The 20,999-nt window shown below is 34.9% G+C and overlaps 1 protein-coding gene across 1 annotated transcript in view; it reads right to left on the minus strand.

Annotated features, from left to right (window-relative positions):
• Window positions 1-20,999, minus strand: part of LOC145259105 (coiled-coil domain-containing protein 138-like) — a 152,019-nt gene that overhangs the window by 58,588 nt on the left and 72,432 nt on the right. The window contains exons 9-11 of the mRNA XM_080116761.1: window positions 17,214-17,396; window positions 13,998-14,120; window positions 5,096-5,366 (exon numbers count right to left, since the gene is read on the minus strand). Coding sequence (XP_079972887.1) covers window positions 5,096-5,366; window positions 13,998-14,120; window positions 17,214-17,396 — 577 coding nt within the window. The remainder of the gene's footprint in view (window positions 1-5,095; window positions 5,367-13,997; window positions 14,121-17,213; window positions 17,397-20,999) is intronic.

A 20,999-nucleotide genomic window follows, 5' to 3' on the forward strand; every position in this document is an offset into this window, starting at 1 on the left:
CAGCAGCAATAAAGAATTAGCTTAAATGATCTAATTCCCACTGATTGTGGTGTAATACTAACGGTCCTGTGCATTTCTAGGAGGTCCACCCTTCCAGGCTTTGCTTTTCCTCTTCGAGAAAGGGATTAGTTTATTGCTAATCACATGAGGTGCCCTTACTAGAGAACACGACGGGGCTGCCCAGGCACTCTTTGCAGGTCAGAGTGCTCCTCCTCGGAGCAAGGGTGTTTGAGTTTTCAATTCCACTTTCCAACCCTGGTGTTCAAGTTTTTTGCAGTAAGAGGGCGCTAAATACCTCTCCAGCAGCAATAAATGCGCAAATCAATTTTCTTTATTTATGTAAAGAAAGTTTTTTTCAAATATGACAACCAGAATCTCTCCGTCGCATTTACCCAAGAAAACATCTGGCTCACGAAATCGACAAGACACAAATGATACAACCTCCCGAGTGAAATGAGCGTGAGGTCATGTGAGGTCGATATTAAAAACATGCTTGCCAGTGCACATTGCTGTGTCTCGTCCGCTTTGAAAAGTGAACGAAATGAAATCAATAAAGCACGCAATTCGGAAAAGTGTAATCACCGCAAGCGCCTCGGATGACTGGGTGCGATTGGCAGCTGTTCATGACATAAATAAGCAGCACATAGCAACAGAAAGACAAAATTGATCATCTTCATCTGATGCGGCTGCACTGTCCAGTCTGGCAGGAAAAAGAGATGCACAAGCAAGAAATTCTTCAAGAAATCATTTTTTTTTTTGCTGCATGCGATTTATTAGATATGTCTTCAGATCTCCATGCATTATCATAAACTCTTTGAAACGGATTTTTATCACTAAATGTGCTCTTTAGGAGTTTCTCTGCTGGTCTGCCAATCTTCAAGCTTTAAATTGGAATTTCTATCGCTAAATAATGTAGAATTCAGATGATTAATCGTAATCAGAATCGGGAATTAAAAATATTGAAATTTGGGGGGATATCGAAATCAAATTCGAAAAAAATCTTTGAAGTTTTTTAACCTAATTTTCTGTTGCTGTCACTAGCAATTACTGATGGGATGATTCCAATATTTTTCTCAATTCCAATACAATTACCGATTCTATACAAAATTCCCAATTCCAATACAATTACCGATTCTATACAAAATTTCCAATTCCAATACAATTACCGATTCTATACAAAATTCCCAATTCCGATACAATTACCGATTCCATACAAAATTCCCAATTCCGATTAAATTACCGATTCCATACAAAATTCCCAATTCCGATACAATTACCGATTCCATACAAAATTCCCAATTCCGATACAATTACCGATTCCATACAAAATTCCCAATTCCGATACAATTACCGATTCCATACAAAATTCCCAATTCCAATACAATTACCGATTCTGCACTAAATTCCCGATTCCGATACAATTACAAATTCCTTTACAATTACTGATTCCGTCCTAAATTCCTGATTCCAACCCAATTACAGATTCCGTACTAAATTCCCGATTCCAATACAATTACCAATTCCGATTCTTTATAAATCTATGTATCTAATATATAAAAGGCTATATGTCTGTCTGTCCGTTTCCATATTTTCAAACTCTATCTCCTCCGAAACTAAAAGTTGCAGAGCGGTGCTAGAAGCTTTAAATGATTGGTCTTTAGCCGGTTAAAATAGTTTTAAGGGGTCAAAAATGGGTCAACATTGGAAAAAGTCATAATACATTTTGTACGTTCATCTTTGTTTATTTTTAATCGGTTCATATCACGTTGGTACAGCGGCAACGTCACCAGCTTTGAATGCTAGAGTTTGCTTTTCGTTTCTAGTCAGTCAGGGAGTGCTTTAATCAAACTAAAATCAGTTGGTCAGAACGAGAGATTCTTACAGCGAAGATGTGGAAACAGAAAAGAGGAAAAGAGATCCAGATCGAGTGATGCAAAGGCCCTCCCAGGAATGAGGAAGATCCTGGATTAAGGCTGTTTATAAATAATAATAAACACTATCAATATCCTTGAGTGGCCTCTGGGCCTTGATAATGTGGTGATGCCTGTGTAAAAAAAAAAAAAAAAAAAAAAAAACAAGTCGTAGGAGCGTGTATGATTTGCTTTTCAGATTGAAGGCAACCATCGCGAGTGGCACGAACCGAAGAAAGGAGAAAAAGGTACATGTCTTAAGATCTCCCTATACACGGTATATACGTGACACACACACGATTGTATACATTATATACTATATATTATACAGATCCACATCCACAAAATATACATCCCAGGTATGTAAACACACGGTTTTGAGTTGGTCAGCACAATATTTCTTCCAACCTGGTGGTAGTGGTGCTGCTGGGTTGACAACTCTATGGATAAAGTAATCTGGGTGGCATCAAATGGCATGGGCGAACCAATGAAGGCATCTGGCAAGGTGAGATTTTCGTATTTTTTTACGACCTACCCCAGCGTAGTATAAACAAACCTAACCTCCCATGTTAAGAACGGCTTTCGAGGTTGAGGCATGTTTATTCCGAAAGCTGTTTTTAACATGGGGAGGTTGGGGATGTTTATAATACGCTGGGACACGTCATAAAAATTTAGCAAGGTTTTTTTGGAGAGAGTGGATCTTGCAACAAGCGCTGACGTATTGTTGGAGATAAACGACTGCCCGCGGAAATGAAGAATACGGTGCAAGCAGTGATGGTCCAATATCTCTGGTTTGCATAGGTCACTTGCCTACATAAAGGAGAATGGTCTCTTTGAGAGCTTGGTAGATTTTCACTTTAGTGTTCGGCTTTATTTTTTTTTTGAGACCAGAGCTGCAATCAAAGGAAATGCAAGCATTGCCGATGCAGTTTCGAATCACTCATTTACGGAAATGTAACGCGTGTGATTGCTCATCAATTATGAGTGCAATGGTTACTCGGGGATATAGGTTATGCCGGCATGTTGAAAACTGATTTTGCTGTGTAGGTTGGTTAGTGCAAAAAAGAGTACAAGGGTTAAGTTGCTGACATTTGTCAAACTCGGTAGCTGGGGTCTATGATAGCACCTGGAATTGGTCAGGTATGTGTGGGAAAAAAACATGAAAAGAAAGAAAGAAAGAAAAAGAGAAAGCATGAAAGAAAGAAAGAAAAAGAGAAAGAAAGAGAGAAAGAAAGAGACTATGAAAGAAAAAGAGAAAGATATCTTTTTTTCTCGCATGCAAATCAGTCTGATTTTTTAAATCTTTCACACTGCTTGGTCAGGCTAGGCGATCCAAGGCTGCTTTTGAGTGTAACAGATCCAAGGCTGCTTTTGAGTGTAACAGTTCCAGCGATGGACCTCATAAAGGTGAGAACCCAGAATCAGTTTGGCATCCTGCTTCACCGTCCCGAGTCAGGTTTTGAATTGGCCACCACAACGTTTCTCCAAACGTACTGCTGGGTCAGGAGAGATTTTTTGGAGAGAGTGGATCTTGCAACAAGTGCAGACTGTAGTGTTGGAGATAAACAGTTACCAGCGGACATGAAAGATGCAACGTAAGCAGTAATGATCGAACATCGCAGGTTTGAATGGATCACTTGTCCGCATAGGCCAAGTCTTGCAGCCATAAAGGAGAATCGTGCGGACGAGAACCTGGTAGATTCTCACTTAACTGTTCAGCCTTATTTCTTTTTGCGACCAGAGCTGCGATCAAAGGCAGCATAAAGCAGTACGAGCATTGCTGTAACAGTTTCGGATGGAAATGTAACGTGTGTGTGTGATTGCTCACCAATAAAAATATGACAAAAATATGTGAGGTGCCTTCAATAAGTTTCCAGACTTTATCGTCTGAGCACTTTTACTAAGTAATCTCCTCCGGCTGCAATGCACTTGTTATATCATTCCAACAACTTCTGGAAAAGCTCATGTAAGTCCGCTTGTGTGAGCGTGTCAATGCCCCTCGTCACAGCTTCTTTCATCTCTTCAATTGTCCCATAACGACAGCCTCTAAGGTTTCTCTTGAGCTTAGTGAATAACCAAAAGTCAGAGGGAGCAAGATCTGGACTAGGGAGGGTGAGGAACTGTCTTGATGCCCATTTAGGTCAGATCGTCAAATCTTCTCAGAGTACCCTTGGGATAACCTTTGCACAAATCTTCTGCATCTTCGATTCCTCGTGAATAAGTGTGTGTACAGTTCCCACACTGACATTAAACTGTGCACTTAATGTCTCTATAGAAACACAACCCTCCTTATCCATGAAATTCTTTATTTGGCCAATCAACTCTGGTGTTCTGACTTCCTTACTCCGGACACACTTTTCATCATCCCTCAGAGACTCCCTGCCTTCCTTGAATCTCTTATGCCACTCAAAAACTGATGCTCAATTCATGCAAGATGGTCCAAAAGCAGTCTGAAGCATTCCATACGTTTCTGTGGTATTTTTTTCAAGTTTAAAACAGAATTTTATAGCATACTGTTTTTCTAAAGTGTGAAAATAAGGCTTTAGTAGAGTGTATTTTAACTCCTGTTGTAGCTGTTCATTTAATCTGATATCATAAAAATTGGTCAGTCATCTTTTTTTATTTTATTTCATTTTTTTTATTTATTTTTTATTACATTTTCACCCCAAACAAGGCACATTGCCACTTTGGTGTGTGTGTGTGTGGGGGGGGGGCTACTAACCGGGGCAGCAACTACTGGAGCACTATGTTGGGCTTTGGGCAGCAAGATGTCTTATAAGATGTATAGCAATAACATACTTTGCAAGAATCTACAACAATTTTAAATGCCTGTACGAAAGAGTCTGGACACTTATTGAAGGCACCTCATTCTAGCTACATCAACTTTGTGAGTGTGTCTTTTGTAGTGTCTGATTTTATTGAGAATACCCACACACAGACAAAAAATTTGAAACTTACAGAGAGAAGGTACTGTGCTATTTTTTTAAATTAGTTTTTTTGGCAGTTTAATTCAAGTTTTGTAGTATCTTGTTTATTAAATTGTTAGGTGAAAATACAGTTACAAAACACCCTCCTCTCCGCATGTTAAGAATGGGTTTCTAAAAAAAAAAAAAACGTTTTTATTTCAGCACGGTACTTCCTCTGCATAAGTACCAAAAATTCCATTTATATTATAGATTACTAACCTTGTGTCATTGTCCGCAGAATAATAAAACAGGAAAGAAGACGAATGTGCGGGTTGGGATTCTTTAAGTAGAGAGAATCTTTGCTTTTGTCTTCAGGAGAAGAAGATGAATGGGTTGGCAAGGAAATTGTTACCGTCGCTTTGCTTAGTCTTTGCTCTGAAGAATCGTCATCATCCTCATCAGTATCCTTCGAAAGAATTGGTACCACTGCTCCTCGGGGATGGTAAAGTTCTTCACCAAGTCTGCGAAGCGTCGTTACCAAGCCGTTTTTCTGGAACGGAACATTGAAGAAAGAAATTTATTTGCGTATTAAACTGGTTTTAATCATTAGGTTCTTCTGCGGATTAGTGTCATTTCAAATAAAAAACAGTATTATGTACTTACATGTGATGTCGAAATTAGTATAAATTCAAATTCTAAAAATTACGGAAAATACAAACAAATCTTTATTATATATGTACTCGTCACAGAAGGAAAATGCCATATTCCAAAAATCATGTAAACTGATCAAGCAATGTTTTTTTAAACTAAGAAAACAAGTCAAACTCATGAATGGTATCCTTTATTTACTTCACAGGAGTAGCATATTCTTATTCTGTCAGCCATGACTGGGTAGAAGTCCTTGATAATTCACAACTGTATTTTTGGATCGCCCACACTGAGAATTGAACCTTCAGGAGAATATCACTTTCCCAATAGATTAGTATAGTACTTGAAAAATACAATTGTTAATTACTAAGGGCCTCTAACCAGTCATGGCTGACAGAACAAGGGCATGCTAGCCCTGGGAATAAAAAATCTATAAGTACCTGTGGCGCAGTTATTAGAATACTTGAAAAAAATCAATTGTATTGATGGCACTTTAGTAATCTATTTTATTTATAAATAATTTTATCAAGAATTCTTCATAAGTTTTGGTTTCAATTATAGCTGAAGGAACTAAAGTTTTATATATATATATATATATATATATATATATGTGTGTGTGTGCTATTTGAGAAGCAAAACCGAGAATTAATAAAATAATAATCAACGTTTTGTCCCTATTTCAGGGGACATCATCAGGATTTTGTAGGAAAAATGTTGAAGAAACAATTACAGACCTCATACGAGTGAAAAAGGAAAAAATCCTTCCCATTCTGGGATGAAACTATAAATGTGCGTGCGGAAAGGTTGGATTATTCCATGCATATATATATATATATATACGAATAAAAAAGAATACGAAAAGTATAAAAGCTTATAACTTTTCTTTATTCGTTTTCAATTGGTGACGTGCAGGAATAAAAAATAATATTATGACAAAAAATTAAAAAACTTTTTTTATAAGTACATAATTTTCGACCGATCCTTCAGTCTTCATCGGTGTAGTGAAAGTATGAGCATGCACGGGGAAAAGGGGAATGGAAAAGGAAGGAAGGAAGGAGGAGGAGGTATAGCCAATGAGAAGGTGCCACGTCAGTTTTAAATATATAAACATATAAGTACGCACATACACACATGCACACAGTACATATACACATACAAACGAAAAATTAAAAATTAAACAGTAAATAAAAATGAGAAACGCGTCTTTAACAGTCCAATATAGTAACATATATATATATATATATATATATATATGTATATGTATTAGTGTTGGGACGATTCCTAATTTTTATACGATTCCGATTCCAGGAAAATATTGAATAATGATTCCGATACCAAGTACGATTCCGATTCCTAGGGAATTATTGTTTTGAAATATACCAGGTAGTTTTATACTTATGGTCGGTAGTTCCCAAATATGTTCCCTAACTTTGGAAGAGATATTTTATGTCTACACCGTCGTGTTTTGGATTAAATAAAATTATATAGTAAACTAAACGGAAAAATTAGCAAAATTTATTTTAGAGAAAATTTATTTTACTTAATTGGAATACAGAAAAAAAAAACTCAAAGAAAATAGAATTTATCCTTCAGAGAAAAAACAAATAAAATAGAATTTATATAACAGAACAAAAACAAGAAAATTAGAGAATAAATACACACGATTCATTATTTGGTCCTCATAATTAACAGATTTAATGAATTAAATAAAAAAAATATAGCGGAAGAGAAAGAAAATATATACTAATTAAATATAAAAAAGATAAATATTTAATTTAATAATTTATAAATGAACGTGCGTAATGAAAAAAAAAAACAATATACCACGTGACATGGCGCCGTAGATACAAAATAACCTTTCCAAAGTTAACGACCATATATGAGAAATACCATTAATCGAAAGTTTTTGTGTTTTATACCAAAAGGTAGGTATAGCAAAAAGTTCCAATTAAAGGAATTTCAAAAACGATTTTTTGTTTGGCTATTGATAGTTGTATTTGTGACGGCAGTTCTTCAGACCTCCATAATTCACAAGGAGTAGTTAACACCTATTATTTTTTCTTACTTTTTCATTGCTTTTACACATTGTTTCTAAGGTGAAGAATAAGTTTAGCCAAACTAATTTTGAAATTGGGTATATCAAAGGAACACATATAAAAATGATACCACTATAAAAAACAAATGAAATACTAGATAAAATTGAGCAAACATAATTACCAAAATTACAGAAAAAGATAAAAAAAAAAAAAAAATGGTGAAGTTTGTTAAGTGAAATGAATTATTGAAAGAAAATTAATTGAACTAATAGAAATGTTAAATAAAAAAATGTCACATTTCAATATTTTTTTAATAATTAAATTCTCAGGGTTGTCGAAATTAAAAATTAAGTGATTTTTTTTTTATTAGACTTCTTTCGAAGCTTGTTACCTTGAAAAAATACATTTAAAACCCTGTTTTTTTTAAATAAATTGAAAAATAAACGCAATTAAAAAAATTTAATTGATAATTGAAACTTTAAAAACATATTAAACATTGAAAAATTACTTATCTCACAAATTAACGTCCAATAAAGTAGATCCAGTCTTCATACAGGAATTCGGTTATAATAAATATATCTTTCCCAAACTTAAAAATTAAATTTTTTTTTTTTTTTTTTTTTTTGGGAGAGAGAGAGTGCTTTAAAATCGCCGGGGAGTGCCGCCTAAAATTTTAAAGTAAATTTTAGGAGTTTAGAGCCTTTCAAAGATGGTTATCATAATTTATTATCATCATTTAATTTCCTTTCCCCCCCCCCACACCTTTCCATGTGGTTCAGTAGTTAACCAGTGCTCCTGTTGCTGTCAGTCAGCTATCTTTACCCAAGTTTTAATTTCTAGTTAAAAGAATTTTTCATGAATAGAATCAGCATTTTTAAAAATTAGTTTTTTAGTTGTATATATTGTATTTACTCTTTGAAGTTAAGGAGGGTTAAAAAAAATGGTGACACCTAGATGGTGACGTAGGCAAAAAAAAAAAAAAAAGACACTGCGATTTCGACCCTCACTAATAAATCTGCTCTGAGTGACTAGTTGGTAATTTTTTGTTCCTTTTCTTTTTTATTTTGCTCCTCCAATTTATTTGGATGTTTCATAGTTAAATGTTTTAACATGTTGGTTGTGGTCATGTTAGATGGTTTTATTCCTCGCGATATTTTAATTTGACAGACTTTGCAAATGGCTTTCAACTCATCATCTTCAAAAAGACTTTTTTTTGGACTTTGGGCCATATTAGAAAATTCAGTTTATCTGTAAACAAATAATTTACTATTAAATTTTGTTTTAAAGCTAGTCACTTATTTGGATAATTAATTGAAAATAATCCGCTAAAAAAGACAAAAAGAAAAATATATAAAGGGATGGCGCGGTAAATTGTACCAACCGGTAGTTAACAAAAAAAACTTATAGAATTTAATTTTTGAAACCAATGTATAAAAGTTTACATAATGAAATGCAAATATGCATTTTCTTTTGAATTTTTTTTTTTGGTTGACTGTGTTCAATTCACACGTGGTTGATGCGGTTCAATATTGCTAAACTATAAGTCTTAAGTAAAATTCTATTTATAAATACTTTTTAAAATGAAATTATTTAATTAATCGTAAATATTATTTAGACATAAAAATTAATTGATTACAAAACCTTTTAAAAATATATATATTAATTTCTTTTTCGTTCGGCAAAAAACTGCGCAAAACACTTAATTTTCAATTTAAAATTCTAGAAAAAAGATTATATTATTCTGCTTTTTATATAATCAAATTCAGGGTTTTATCTTTCTGGAGAAAAAAAAAATAATGGATTTTATTTCAATGAAATTAAAAAAAAAAAAAAAAACTTGACTGAATTGAATTAATTACCCTTAAATTAACGAAGGGGTTATTTAATAACTTTAGGTTTGGAAGAGATAGGTATGGGGCCGATTTTTTTAAAACTTCAAAAGAAGCCGACGACTGTCGAAACTTTGCAAAATAATACGTGATCAATTTCATTTTGGAGATATTTCTTTCAAAAGCCTTCTTTTAAAAAAAGAAAAAAATGTATATTGTTCTATTAAACCTTTTACTGTTTAAATAATTTTACTTTGCTCGTTTTATTTTAAGAAAATATAAGTTGAAAAAGCATTTTCATTCAGTATTAGAAGATTTGTCAGTAAAAAAAAAAAACAATCGCCAAAAAGATAAGCGTTTTTTTTATTTTTACTCGCAATGCAGAGCCCTGTATACTTCTTTTCAAGTTAACTCTTTTGTAGTTTTGATTACAATAGATCTGAATGAATGAATCTTGTAAGGGAGGGGCACTAAGCATTGCCCTGTTAATAATGAATTTCTTTGGTTTCTTTTTATAACATGCTACATTTCTCTCTTGCGGTTAGAAATATCAGGAAATTTTTTTCTTTTTTTCAACATCAGACTAAGAGAATCGTAATGAATGAATCGGAAAATTAAGGTATTTTTTAACAATGCGATTCCGATACCTCCCAAAATACATGATTCTTACGATTAACGATTCCGATTAATCGTCCCACCACTAATATGTATATATATATATATATATATATATATATATATATATATATTTATAAACATGTACATGTACTGAATCGATTATTATTTTTTTTTTTTAATTATACGAGGAGAGACGGTTAAGGACATATAGACTGATTACCCAGGATCTGTATTCATATTTTGCTCTCTGATTATTATATTTCCTATAATAGGGGCTAAATTGATGAACCCCTTTCTTTGCGTGATGATGCTAGTATTTGAAATAAGTGTTGCTTCTAGAAGTCTTCGTTTAGCTCTATCTACAATGAATTTGATAATTTTTGCAAGATCAAAATCAAACGAGTGATCATGTTCAGCACAATGGCAGAAAAGTGCATTTAAGGAGTTCCCATTTTTTATGTCTTTTCTACGTTCATTAAGTCTTATTTCTAATTTACGTTGTGTTTCACCTATATATGTTTGGTGGCAGTCATTGAACCTGGCTACTGTAGCTAATTTTTTTCTTTTTCTTTTTTTTTTTTTTTGAGTTCGCACAGGTACTCACTGCTATTTTCATTTTTTATTTTAAGGGGTTTGGTTGCTCTATAGCCTTACTATACCATCTCTCCACCCCAGGGCAATGCTGGGTACCTATGCTAGTCTATATTGTAAGTCTCCGTCATGTGTGTTTATTCTTTTTGTATGTCCGCTAAAAACTTTTGCCATCCACATTGAACAGGCATGAACCTGGCACTGTTAGAAAGAGCAATCTCTTGGACACATAATATCGAAAAATTAGAAAAAAAATCGTCAATTATTTCATGTAGAAATGTTGTTTTGTTTGAAGAAGAGGGTGTCAGGTGAAAATCTTGGTTTCAACACTGTTACTCGTGAATGAATGAACGGTACCATTTTAAAGAGATAAATTTGCAATGTGATAACATCTATGTTGTCTTGGTCCAATTGATAGTGTTTGCTTACAAACTTAACTTAGTTTGCACCCAGCATGCAGCATTTTTTTTATAACGCTTTTTTCTCGCCTATCTTTTAAAATTCTCAAATTTATTGCACGCATCTACCACATCTTTTAATAACATAAAATGCCACCCCAAATCTATTTTTTTGCTTCTTTTTTTAAACCATATTTTATGACCAGGATATATTTTTTTTTAAAACCATATTTTATGACCAGGATATTTTTTTTTAAAACCATATTTATAACCAGGATATTTTTTTTTAAAACCATATTTTATGACCAGGATATTTTTTTTTAAAACCATATTTTATGACCAGGATATTTTTTTTTAAAACCATATTTTATGACCAGGATATATTTTTTTAAAACATATTTTATGACCAGGATATTTTTTTTTTTAAAACATATTTTATGACCAGGATATTTTTTTTTTTAAACCATATTTTATGACCAGGATATTTTTTTTGAAAACCATATTTTATGACCAGGATATTTTTTTTTAAACATATTTTATGACCAGGATATTTTCTTTTTTAAAACCATATTTTATGACTAGGATATTTTTTTTTTAAACCATATTTTATGTCCAGGATATTTTTTTTTTTTAAACCATATTTTATGACCAGGATATTTTTTTTTTTAAACCATATCTTATGTCTAGGATATTTTTTTTGTTAAACCACATTTTATGACCAGGATATTTTGTTTTTTAAACCATATTTTATGACCAGGATATTTTTTTTTTTAAACCATATTTTATGACCAGGATATTTTTTTTTTTAAACCATATTTTATGACCAGGCAATGACTTCCTCCCCTACTAGTACAAATATAAAAAGCTTTAGTGTAAGTGAACACTGCAGTAAGTAGTTACAATTTAGATAATTGGCTTGTAATGTATATGGGGAACGGTCCATCGGTGCTAGTACTCTTTGAGGCAAGCATTATCTATAGATTAATATGATAGTGTGTATTATTTTGTGTCACGCTTATATTTTTTTTCTTTCAAGTGACTGTCGTTTGATCGTTATGACTTTCAATTTCTTGTAATAAATAATTTTACCAAGAATTCTTCATAAGTTTTGGTTTCAAGTCAAACTGATGCACCCAAATCATATGGATATATTTTTTTTGAAATCACAACTTTATAAGAATCGATAGAAAATTAACTCTATAATAATATATATGAAATCTGCATAAATTAAAATATCATATTTAAGTGTATTTTATGACCGGCCTAGGCCGGGTGTCGCTGCTAGCTTAGATGAATACTTTTGCAGTTTTAACAAAAGAGCTACAATGATATCAGAGCGTCTCCATTTATACTGAACATCTACAGAATGCCAACATCAGTATATTACATATGAATGCTTCCGCTGTGGAATTTCCACAAGTCCTGCTAGTTTCCATCCTAATCAATAAATCATTGTTTCATCAATAACTCACCCTTAGTTGATAATGGTAATGCTCTGCTAGTTAGTAATGCCAAAAGATCCCTGAACTTATTTAACTGAACACGAGAATCAATATTTTATTGAACATGTGACAACCAATAAGGCTGAAGACCAATAAATAAAAATAAAGGCGTTCAATCAACTCATTTGTCTCGAATTAGGAAATAAAATATGTTCTGTTAATTAATAACCAATCAGATTGATTCCTGCGATATCTACAGAATATCAACATCAATATAATACATTTCATTTTTTTTTAGGAGGTTCGTAGCTCAATAGTCTTGCTATACCATCTCTCCACCCTTGGGTGCACATGCTAGTAATGATTAAATTGTGAACAAACAACCAAACAGACAGGAAGACGATTTTATTATAAACTAGCGAGGGGTACCCGGCATTGCCCGGGGGTGTTTAGAGGTGGTGGGTGGGGGGTTTACAAAAAAAAAAAAAAAAGTAAGTATGAGGATCGAACCCGAACCGTTGAGGCAAAGTTGTAAATTAAAGTGTGAAAAAAAAACAAAAAACGTACAACGTTAACCATTGCCCCACCGTGAGATGCTAACGGAAACACGTTTGAATTTATTTAATTACTTGGATTTGGCAGGTGCCCGTTTTAATGAGTTAATGAGGTCAAGTTTGACTGCGGGATAGTATTCATTTACTGCTGAACGCTCCCCCCCCCAAGATGTTATAGGAAAAAGACTAACCCACATGCGGCAAGTGACAAATATTGAATATTTATCCTCCCGAAATTGAGCAAATTAAATAGACAGGTGAACTTCATTGTTAACTGTGAGATATTACGATTTATATGTGATATAAAAAGTTTTTAAAAGTTGTGAAGCGAGCGACCGCTTCTCTGAAAAAAGCCTTTTGTTGACATACAGAAAAAGCGAACATACAAACATACATTTTCGCTTTTATATATATAGAAGATTATCTGTCTGTTTAAATGTATGTATGTATGTATGTTTGTATATCTACCTAAAACTTTTGACAGAGGCGACAGATTTTCACAGCATTGGTATCGTTTTGAAGCTCGACCCTTCAGACAACAAATATCAGAAAATTGGCTAAAAGCATTCATTCCTTCATCCTAAACTAGGCACTCTTCTACAAGGAGGGGTCACTTTTTTCGCCGATATTTTAAAAAGGCATCTCCTCTTTTCGATTGACTAGCCTTACTTTAAACATTTGCGACTTTCGGTTTGGCGATGGACACAACTGCAAAGACGTCACATTTTTTTTTTTCCACATTCTTTTCCTCCTTTGTGGTGTGGGTTCGAGCCTGCCTGCCTCCTACCACATTTTTTTTTTTTGCTCAACACACACCTCCAAATACCCGGGCAATGCCAGGCACCCAAGCTAGTTCAGAATAAAAGTTCTTTTCAGTATAAAACCAAAATCACAGTCGAAAAGAAACTAAAAATAACTGAAAACTGATTTTTTTAAAAACACAAAAACGACTCAACATTGAAACGACTGTGGTTGAAATAATGCTGAGTGCGGTTGCCAACGTCAGTAGTGATAAGGTATGATGGAAAACAATCGCCCACACAGTGCTGGGACACAATAACTTACCGATTGACTGTGGTTCTCTTCGAGATATTTAATTGCCCAGTGAATAAACTGCAGACACGACAGAGAAATTTGTCCAGCATGAAATGGAAAATGTCTCAATAAGTCAACAAGGGCTGGAATTATCTGAAATGATGACAGTAAAAAAATAACACTAAGTCATATGACATCGGAAGTATTTTTATTTCTCTGGCGTTATCGTCTTGTGTTGCTGGGAGGTGATGGTGGTAGTCTAGTGGTTAACTTTCACTTAGGATGTTGCCAAACTTTATGTGATTCCTCCCGTAATCCCTGATGCCTTTCTAGAAAGAATTCTTACGACAAAAATTATCGGGGAAACCAATGCCAAAAATAGAATTTACTCGAAATTAACAGTATCTCTCGGGCATTATCATCTTGTGATACTATCGGTGTTCGACTCCCAAAAGTTATGAAGTGAGGTAGAAAGAAAAAAAGAAGTATAATAAAAGTAAAGGGAAACGGATTTATCGGCAGAAGAATGAAGAGAAAGTTGTTCATCAAGATACACTAAAGGAAGCTGAATAGGATTGTTAGTCAGGATGTAGCAAACAAAAGGACCTGGAATATATTTAGAGTTAGTTTTAGAACTGGAAATGAGTTTACGACTGTTTTACAATGGTTGAGAGCAGTTTGTAGAGTCTTGGATGTGACGGTTTATGAGAGACACAGTCGATGGCAGTTGCCAGTTGGACAGAGTTGAAGGCAGTTGCAAATTTGAGTTAGGAGAATGCAGGTCATAGCTCTGAGTTAATGGGGTAATGAATTGATCAACTGATGACAAAAAGGCTTCAGCAGACGACTACTAAATGTGGACGTTAGCGTGTCAAGGGTCGATAGTGTCACACACACCTAATGTGCAACTGATATTTATAGAAAATGTCGGAGTTTGTGTTTCCTTTTCTTTTGATTTGTTTTTTTCTTTCACTTTTGACATACTCGTCAGCCTGTGTACGCCAAGATATGAGAGACAAGAACATGATCAGAACAAAATAAAAAGAAATCGACAGCACACAACGTCAGGGTTGGAGATTTTGTTTCACTCGATAACCACTACCCTCCCCATCTGTGCCCATTTCTTTTAATTAAATATTTACATTTCTTTTGGAAAGATAATTCAATGAAGAAATATCTCATTAAAAGTCAGTTTTACAATGAATCTGTTTTACTAAATGTTGAAATTCCAATCCCATAAAGGGGTTTGTCAGCAGAACACTGGAGAGAAAGTTGTTCACCAAGGTACACAAAAGGAAGCTGAATAGGCTTGTTAGTCAGGATGTGGTGAACAAAAAAATCTGAGTGATAGGATTAGAAATGAGTTTACAACTGTTTTACAATAGTTGGGAGTGGTTTGTTGGTTTGTAATGTCTTGGATATGACGGTTTGCACATAGTCTTTTACATAAGCAATCATGAAACACTCAAGAAACAATCAATAAAACAAAGTCTTTTTACATACATGCACGGTCTCTGGTCTTCCATTCTTATTTTTTTTATTGTAGCCATTCTATGTGTGGTTATCATGTGGTTATTGATCTTCTGTTTAACTTAAGTCGAATCTAATCACGCATGGAAATAAAATGGAGACTTACTGGAGTTCCAAAGGTTTTATTCAGAGAATTTGCTTTTTGGGGCCGAGATTACGTCAATCATTTCTTACTTGATTTTCATACCTAGTCTTAAAATGGTTGATTTACAGGCAGAGTCTCAAGGCAACATTCATTTTGATTCTCTCTAGATTTTTGGATGCATCTCATCTATCTTGTTTCTCGGTTCCGACTGACTCAAATCTCAGTTATAAAAATTGCATATTGACAACCTTGTGACTGGTGCGATGAAGCAAAATTTAGCTCTTTATTTCTGGTTCAGTATTAATTAATTGATCATGATGACACACCGTTTCTCATTAGATCAGCAAAGTTAAGCAATGTTGAGCCTGGTCAATATCATATGGGTGACCTAGTGTTTTATGGATAACTAGGTGCTGTATGTAGGAGGGAGCCGACAAACTACAAAACCTAATGTTGTTATCTTCCTTAACTGGATTATACATGCAACTGGGGATGGTTTGTGAACTTAATATTCCCATGAAACTTCCCCCTACAGGAGGAGTCGGCTAAACTTGATGACACTAGCATACATATAATAAGCCAGATCGCCCCAGTAGTTTCCAAGAAGTATTGGAACAAACAGACAGACATCGGAATAGTGTTCTCATCTTGAGTGCTATTTTCATAATGTTTTGATCGATGTAACTCTGACCTTCTTCAGGTGTATCTTGTCGAACTCTGGAACGTTTCTGTTGTAACTTGAAAATTTGGACTTCCTGAGTTCAACAAGATACACCTGAAGAAAGTTGGAGGTTATATTGACCCAAACGTTGTGAAAATGACACCCAAGATGACAACAGTAGTCTGATGAATCCAAATAATACGAATAACCAATCCTCATCTCCAAAATTCACAAATGTAAACAGACTAAAAGAAACATAATATACGATATAATACATCAATTTTCATTGTCTTTGTAATTTTTGCTTTTAGCTGGACATACAAACATACATACAGACAAGTGTCTTGTATATAATAGATTAACAAAGAAAGAGAAATCAGATTTATGGTTCTCAATTTTTGAGATGAGGATTGATTATTTGGAATATTTGGACTACTGTTCTCATTTTGAGTGTTATTTGCACAACGTTTCAGTCAATGTAACCTCCAATCTTTTCCAAGTGTATCTTGTTTGAACTCGGGAATCTTTCTGTTGAACTCAAGAATCTGCATGGAATTTCAAACAGAACCCTTTATTTAATCCACGGAGGTAGCATGCTCTAGTTCCATCAGCGTAACGGATAAAGTATTAGGTAAATTTAGTTCAAAGAGAAACTTTCCTGGAGGTTGAAGGTTCAATCCTCAGTGCGGGCAGTACTATGAATACAATTGCGAGTTACTCAAGACTTGTACCCAGTCGTGGCTGATGGAACGAGAGCGTTTCACTGTCATGGATAAAATAAAGGATTCGAAATCAGCGCCGATTCTCAAGTTTGATAGAAAGATTCTGGAGTTTGACAAGCTATACCTGAAGAAGGTTGGAGGTTATGTCAGTCAAAACATGGAAACAATCTCAAGATATAAATAATAATTCAAATAATCTGAATCTCCAAAATTCAGAAGTACGATAGGGTTTTGAATAAATTTTGTACCTTCATGCAACGTTCCTGAACGAGGTCTGATGTTTCCATGCCCTCTGAATTGGCATTGTCAGGTTGCCATAACCTCTGAGCCGCTTTGCCAGCTGAAGTAATTTCTGCCAAAGGAGATCGGAGTTGCGTTTCCACAACCCAATTAAGAAGGACTGGAAGTAAATCGCACATATTCTGTAAAGCCTACAAAAAAAAAAAAAAATAAATAAATAATAATAAAATGAATCAGAAAAAAAGGAATTCCCAAATTAACATTCAGTTACTACTAATGCTACTACTACAGCTGCTAATACTGTTGCTACTACTTCTAATACTACTTCTACTACCGCTGCTATGTCAACTTCTATTGCTACTACTATTACTACTTTTTCTGTTGCTACTACTAATAATAACGCTGCTACTACTGATATTACTACTAATACTGCTACTGCTTCGAATACTACAACTACTGCTGCTTCTGTTGCTGCTGCTACTACTTCTAATACTGCTACTACTACTACTACTACTAATACTGCTACTACTATTTCTAATACTTTTTTTTTTTTTTTTTTTACACAGTGATCACCACTTATCAAGGCCCGGAAGCCACTCACGGATAAGGGTTATTGCAAGTACATTACGTTAGTGTGGAAATTTGATGAAGTGTCTACTTAAGGGGGCGGTTCATTAGGAATTTGTTAACGTTGGACTTGAAGACATCCAAGTTGTAGTCAGGTGGGAAGCAGGCAGACGGAACAGAGTTCCACAGGCGTGCAGTTCTAAGAAAGAAGCTTTATTCATGGAATCCACGTTTTGATTTAGGCACAGATAAAGAGTGGGGGAAATTTTTCACAGTGGATTCAGCTAGACGGGTGTTTTTCGTGAAAGATTGGCGAGGGGGGGGGCAGAGATTGGAGTTCAGACGAGCACCTGCCATGGATATAACGATAAAACAAGGATAGGCTCGCAACGTCTCTTCTGTGGGAGAGAGGTTGCAGGGTAGAGAAAAGGGCATCCCCCACTAAGCCACGAAGTCTATTTTGTACTCTGTTAAGGCAGGATAAGCTGTTTTTAGCAGCTCCTGCCCAGATATGGCAACAGTATTCCATCCTTGGACGTACTTCGCTTTTATATAGATAGAGAATTCTAATACTACTGCTACTACTACTGCTTTTTATACTGCTACTGCTGCTGGTTCTACTACAGATAATATACAAGACTAACTTGATCCATATAAAATCACTATGTATTATCACCTTCATATCATTTGGATTCTTTACACTGCTATTCAACCTCCAGAACGATGCAGCTAACAACTAAATTTTACCAAGTATTTTACGGTTCCTTGCAAAAAAGTTTTAGCATAATTTTCGGGAGCCTACTTTGTGTTCTGCCAATTCTTACTACTTTTCACTATATATCGTTCTTCTGACAGTTGAACGTTCAAGCCTCAGTGCAGGCGACACTCAAAAATACAACTGCGAATAAAAGAAGACCCAAATTAATAAACTACTATGAAGAATGATATATGAGACCAGCTTGATCTATGTACATCAGACGACACCATCATTATATTTTATTTGGATCGTTCAAACTACTGTTCAATCACCAGAAAAGTGCAACTTACAACTAAATTTTAACAAGTACTTTATTCACTAAGCCACGGGTTCGATTATGAATTTTAGGAGCCTTGAACCTATTTTAGTTTTTTTTTTTATATACACATTCTTACTATTTATCACTATTCTAGAGGTTGAAGGTTCACTCCTCAGTGCAGGCGACACTCAGAAATACAACTGCGAATTACTTAGAATCGCTACCCAATCACGGCTGACGGAACGAGAGCATGTTATTCCCGTGGATTAAGTACAGGGTTCTGTTTGAAATTTTGTGCGGATCCCGGAGTTCGACAGAAAGATTTGCTAGTTTGACAAGATACACCTGAAGAAAATCGGAGGTTATATCAACTGCAACTTTGTGAATGCTCAACATTAGATTGGTAGAGCGAATAATTAAAAAAATCACAAAGAATTTTTATTGCCAAAAGTGGAGAAGTCAAGTCTAGCATTCATTTAAAAAGATAGGTCATAATCGTTTTGTTGATTTACTTATTTACTGGTATGGGGCAGCCGGCGTTGCCCGGGTGTTTAGAGGTATGCGTGTTGGGGGGGGGGGTCGATCAAATAAACCCTGTTTAAAAAAAAAAAAATTTAGTAGGAAGGTAGGCTTGAAGCCCGAAGCCTTGATGTGAAGGTGGAAACAAAATGGAAAAAAAAAACCCTGCGACCTAACCATCTCGGCCACGAGGGGAAGAGGAAGTGATAAGTGTCTTAAGTTAACGTTTATAAAGTGAAATTGACAGGTGTGAGAAAGTTAAGTCGCATGATGTTTGACCTAGTTTTGCGATACAAGCCAGTTTCTTTCCCCGCCCCATCATTCGCTTTTTTTTTTTTTTTTTACTGAAAAGTGTAATGAAGACGCGGTGATTGAAAATAGCATGTAAAAGTCGGGCAAATTAAGGATAGCCGCGACCCCCGTTCTTAAGTCGTGATATAAAAAGTTTTAAGACGGAGTGAGCCGACCGAGAATCCCGGCGGAAAAGGCCTTTGAACTAGTTAATATTTAGTAGCATATCCCTTCTGCAATTGTGACAGCCTGCAATCTTTTGTGAATTCCTTGAATTAGACTGCAGCAATACTCCGGCAAAAGGACATCCCACTTTTCTTAAATTTTTGCCCAAAGTTCTTCCAAATTTGAAATTTTATCATTGCGTAACTGCTGCTTGATGTAATGCCATAGGTTTTTGATAGGATTGAGGTCTGGAGATTGTGCAGGCCAATCCAAACACGGAATATCATGCTCTTCCAGGAACCTCTTGACATTGCCAGCTGTGTGAATGAGAACATTATCCTGCATGAAGATGGGATTTTCACCCAAATTCTGACCAAAGTAGGGTAGAAAATGCTCAGTCAACATATTAATGTACTTGGTCGAATTAATTCAACCTTTCAAGCGAACTATAAGCCCTGGACCATTGGTATTAATAATGCCCTACACCAAAACTGAACCTCCACCACCTTGCAATGTTGAAACTGAGCACCTAGAATTAAATTCTTCGTCTTTCCTCCAACGGACATACTGCCTAGCCTATTGAACTTGCTTTCGTTGCTAAAAAGCATGTTTGACAAATATGAAGAGTCACAATCTTCATTGCATCTGATGGAGTCCAGACAGCACTTTTTGTTCTTTACAGAAATCACTGGCTTGCGTCTTGCAACATATCCTCGCAAATTAAATTCCTTTAATCTGTTCTTGACAGTAGAAAGAGAGCACTTTTTAACAAGATTGCACTGTTGTTGGATTTGGGGAACAGTTTCCAATCTGTTTCTTAAGCTGCGGATCTTGATAGGATTGTCTTCCCTGTTAGAAGTAACTCTAGTACAACCAGATTTAGGGCCATCACGAACATTGTCGCTGCTTTTGCATAGTCTTTCGTACTAATTTTTATCACATTTCAATCTGCGGCCGATTTCTTGATTGGATAAACAAGAAAGGTGGAGATCAATGAGCTCCTGACGATCACTAAGAGAAAGTCGTGGCATATGGACTAAATGTTACGTTGTATAACCTGAAACAACAACAATTACGATTAGAGATGCTTTGTTGCCTGTTGGTGGATATTTTAAACTGATTTAGGGGCGATAATTTAAGCTGGTTTTAAGCGAATTTGTTGCTGCAGACTTTCTTTTTTGCCTCCTCAATTTGAAGTTATTTTTTTAAATTGACGTGAACACTAGAATAGTTCAA

The sequence above is a fragment of the Euprymna scolopes genome, chromosome 34 (genome assembly GCF_053919585.1).
Source record: "Euprymna scolopes isolate OS-2025 chromosome 34, ASM5391958v1, whole genome shotgun sequence".
NCBI classification, from domain to species: Eukaryota; Metazoa; Mollusca; class Cephalopoda; order Sepiida; family Sepiolidae; genus Euprymna; species Euprymna scolopes.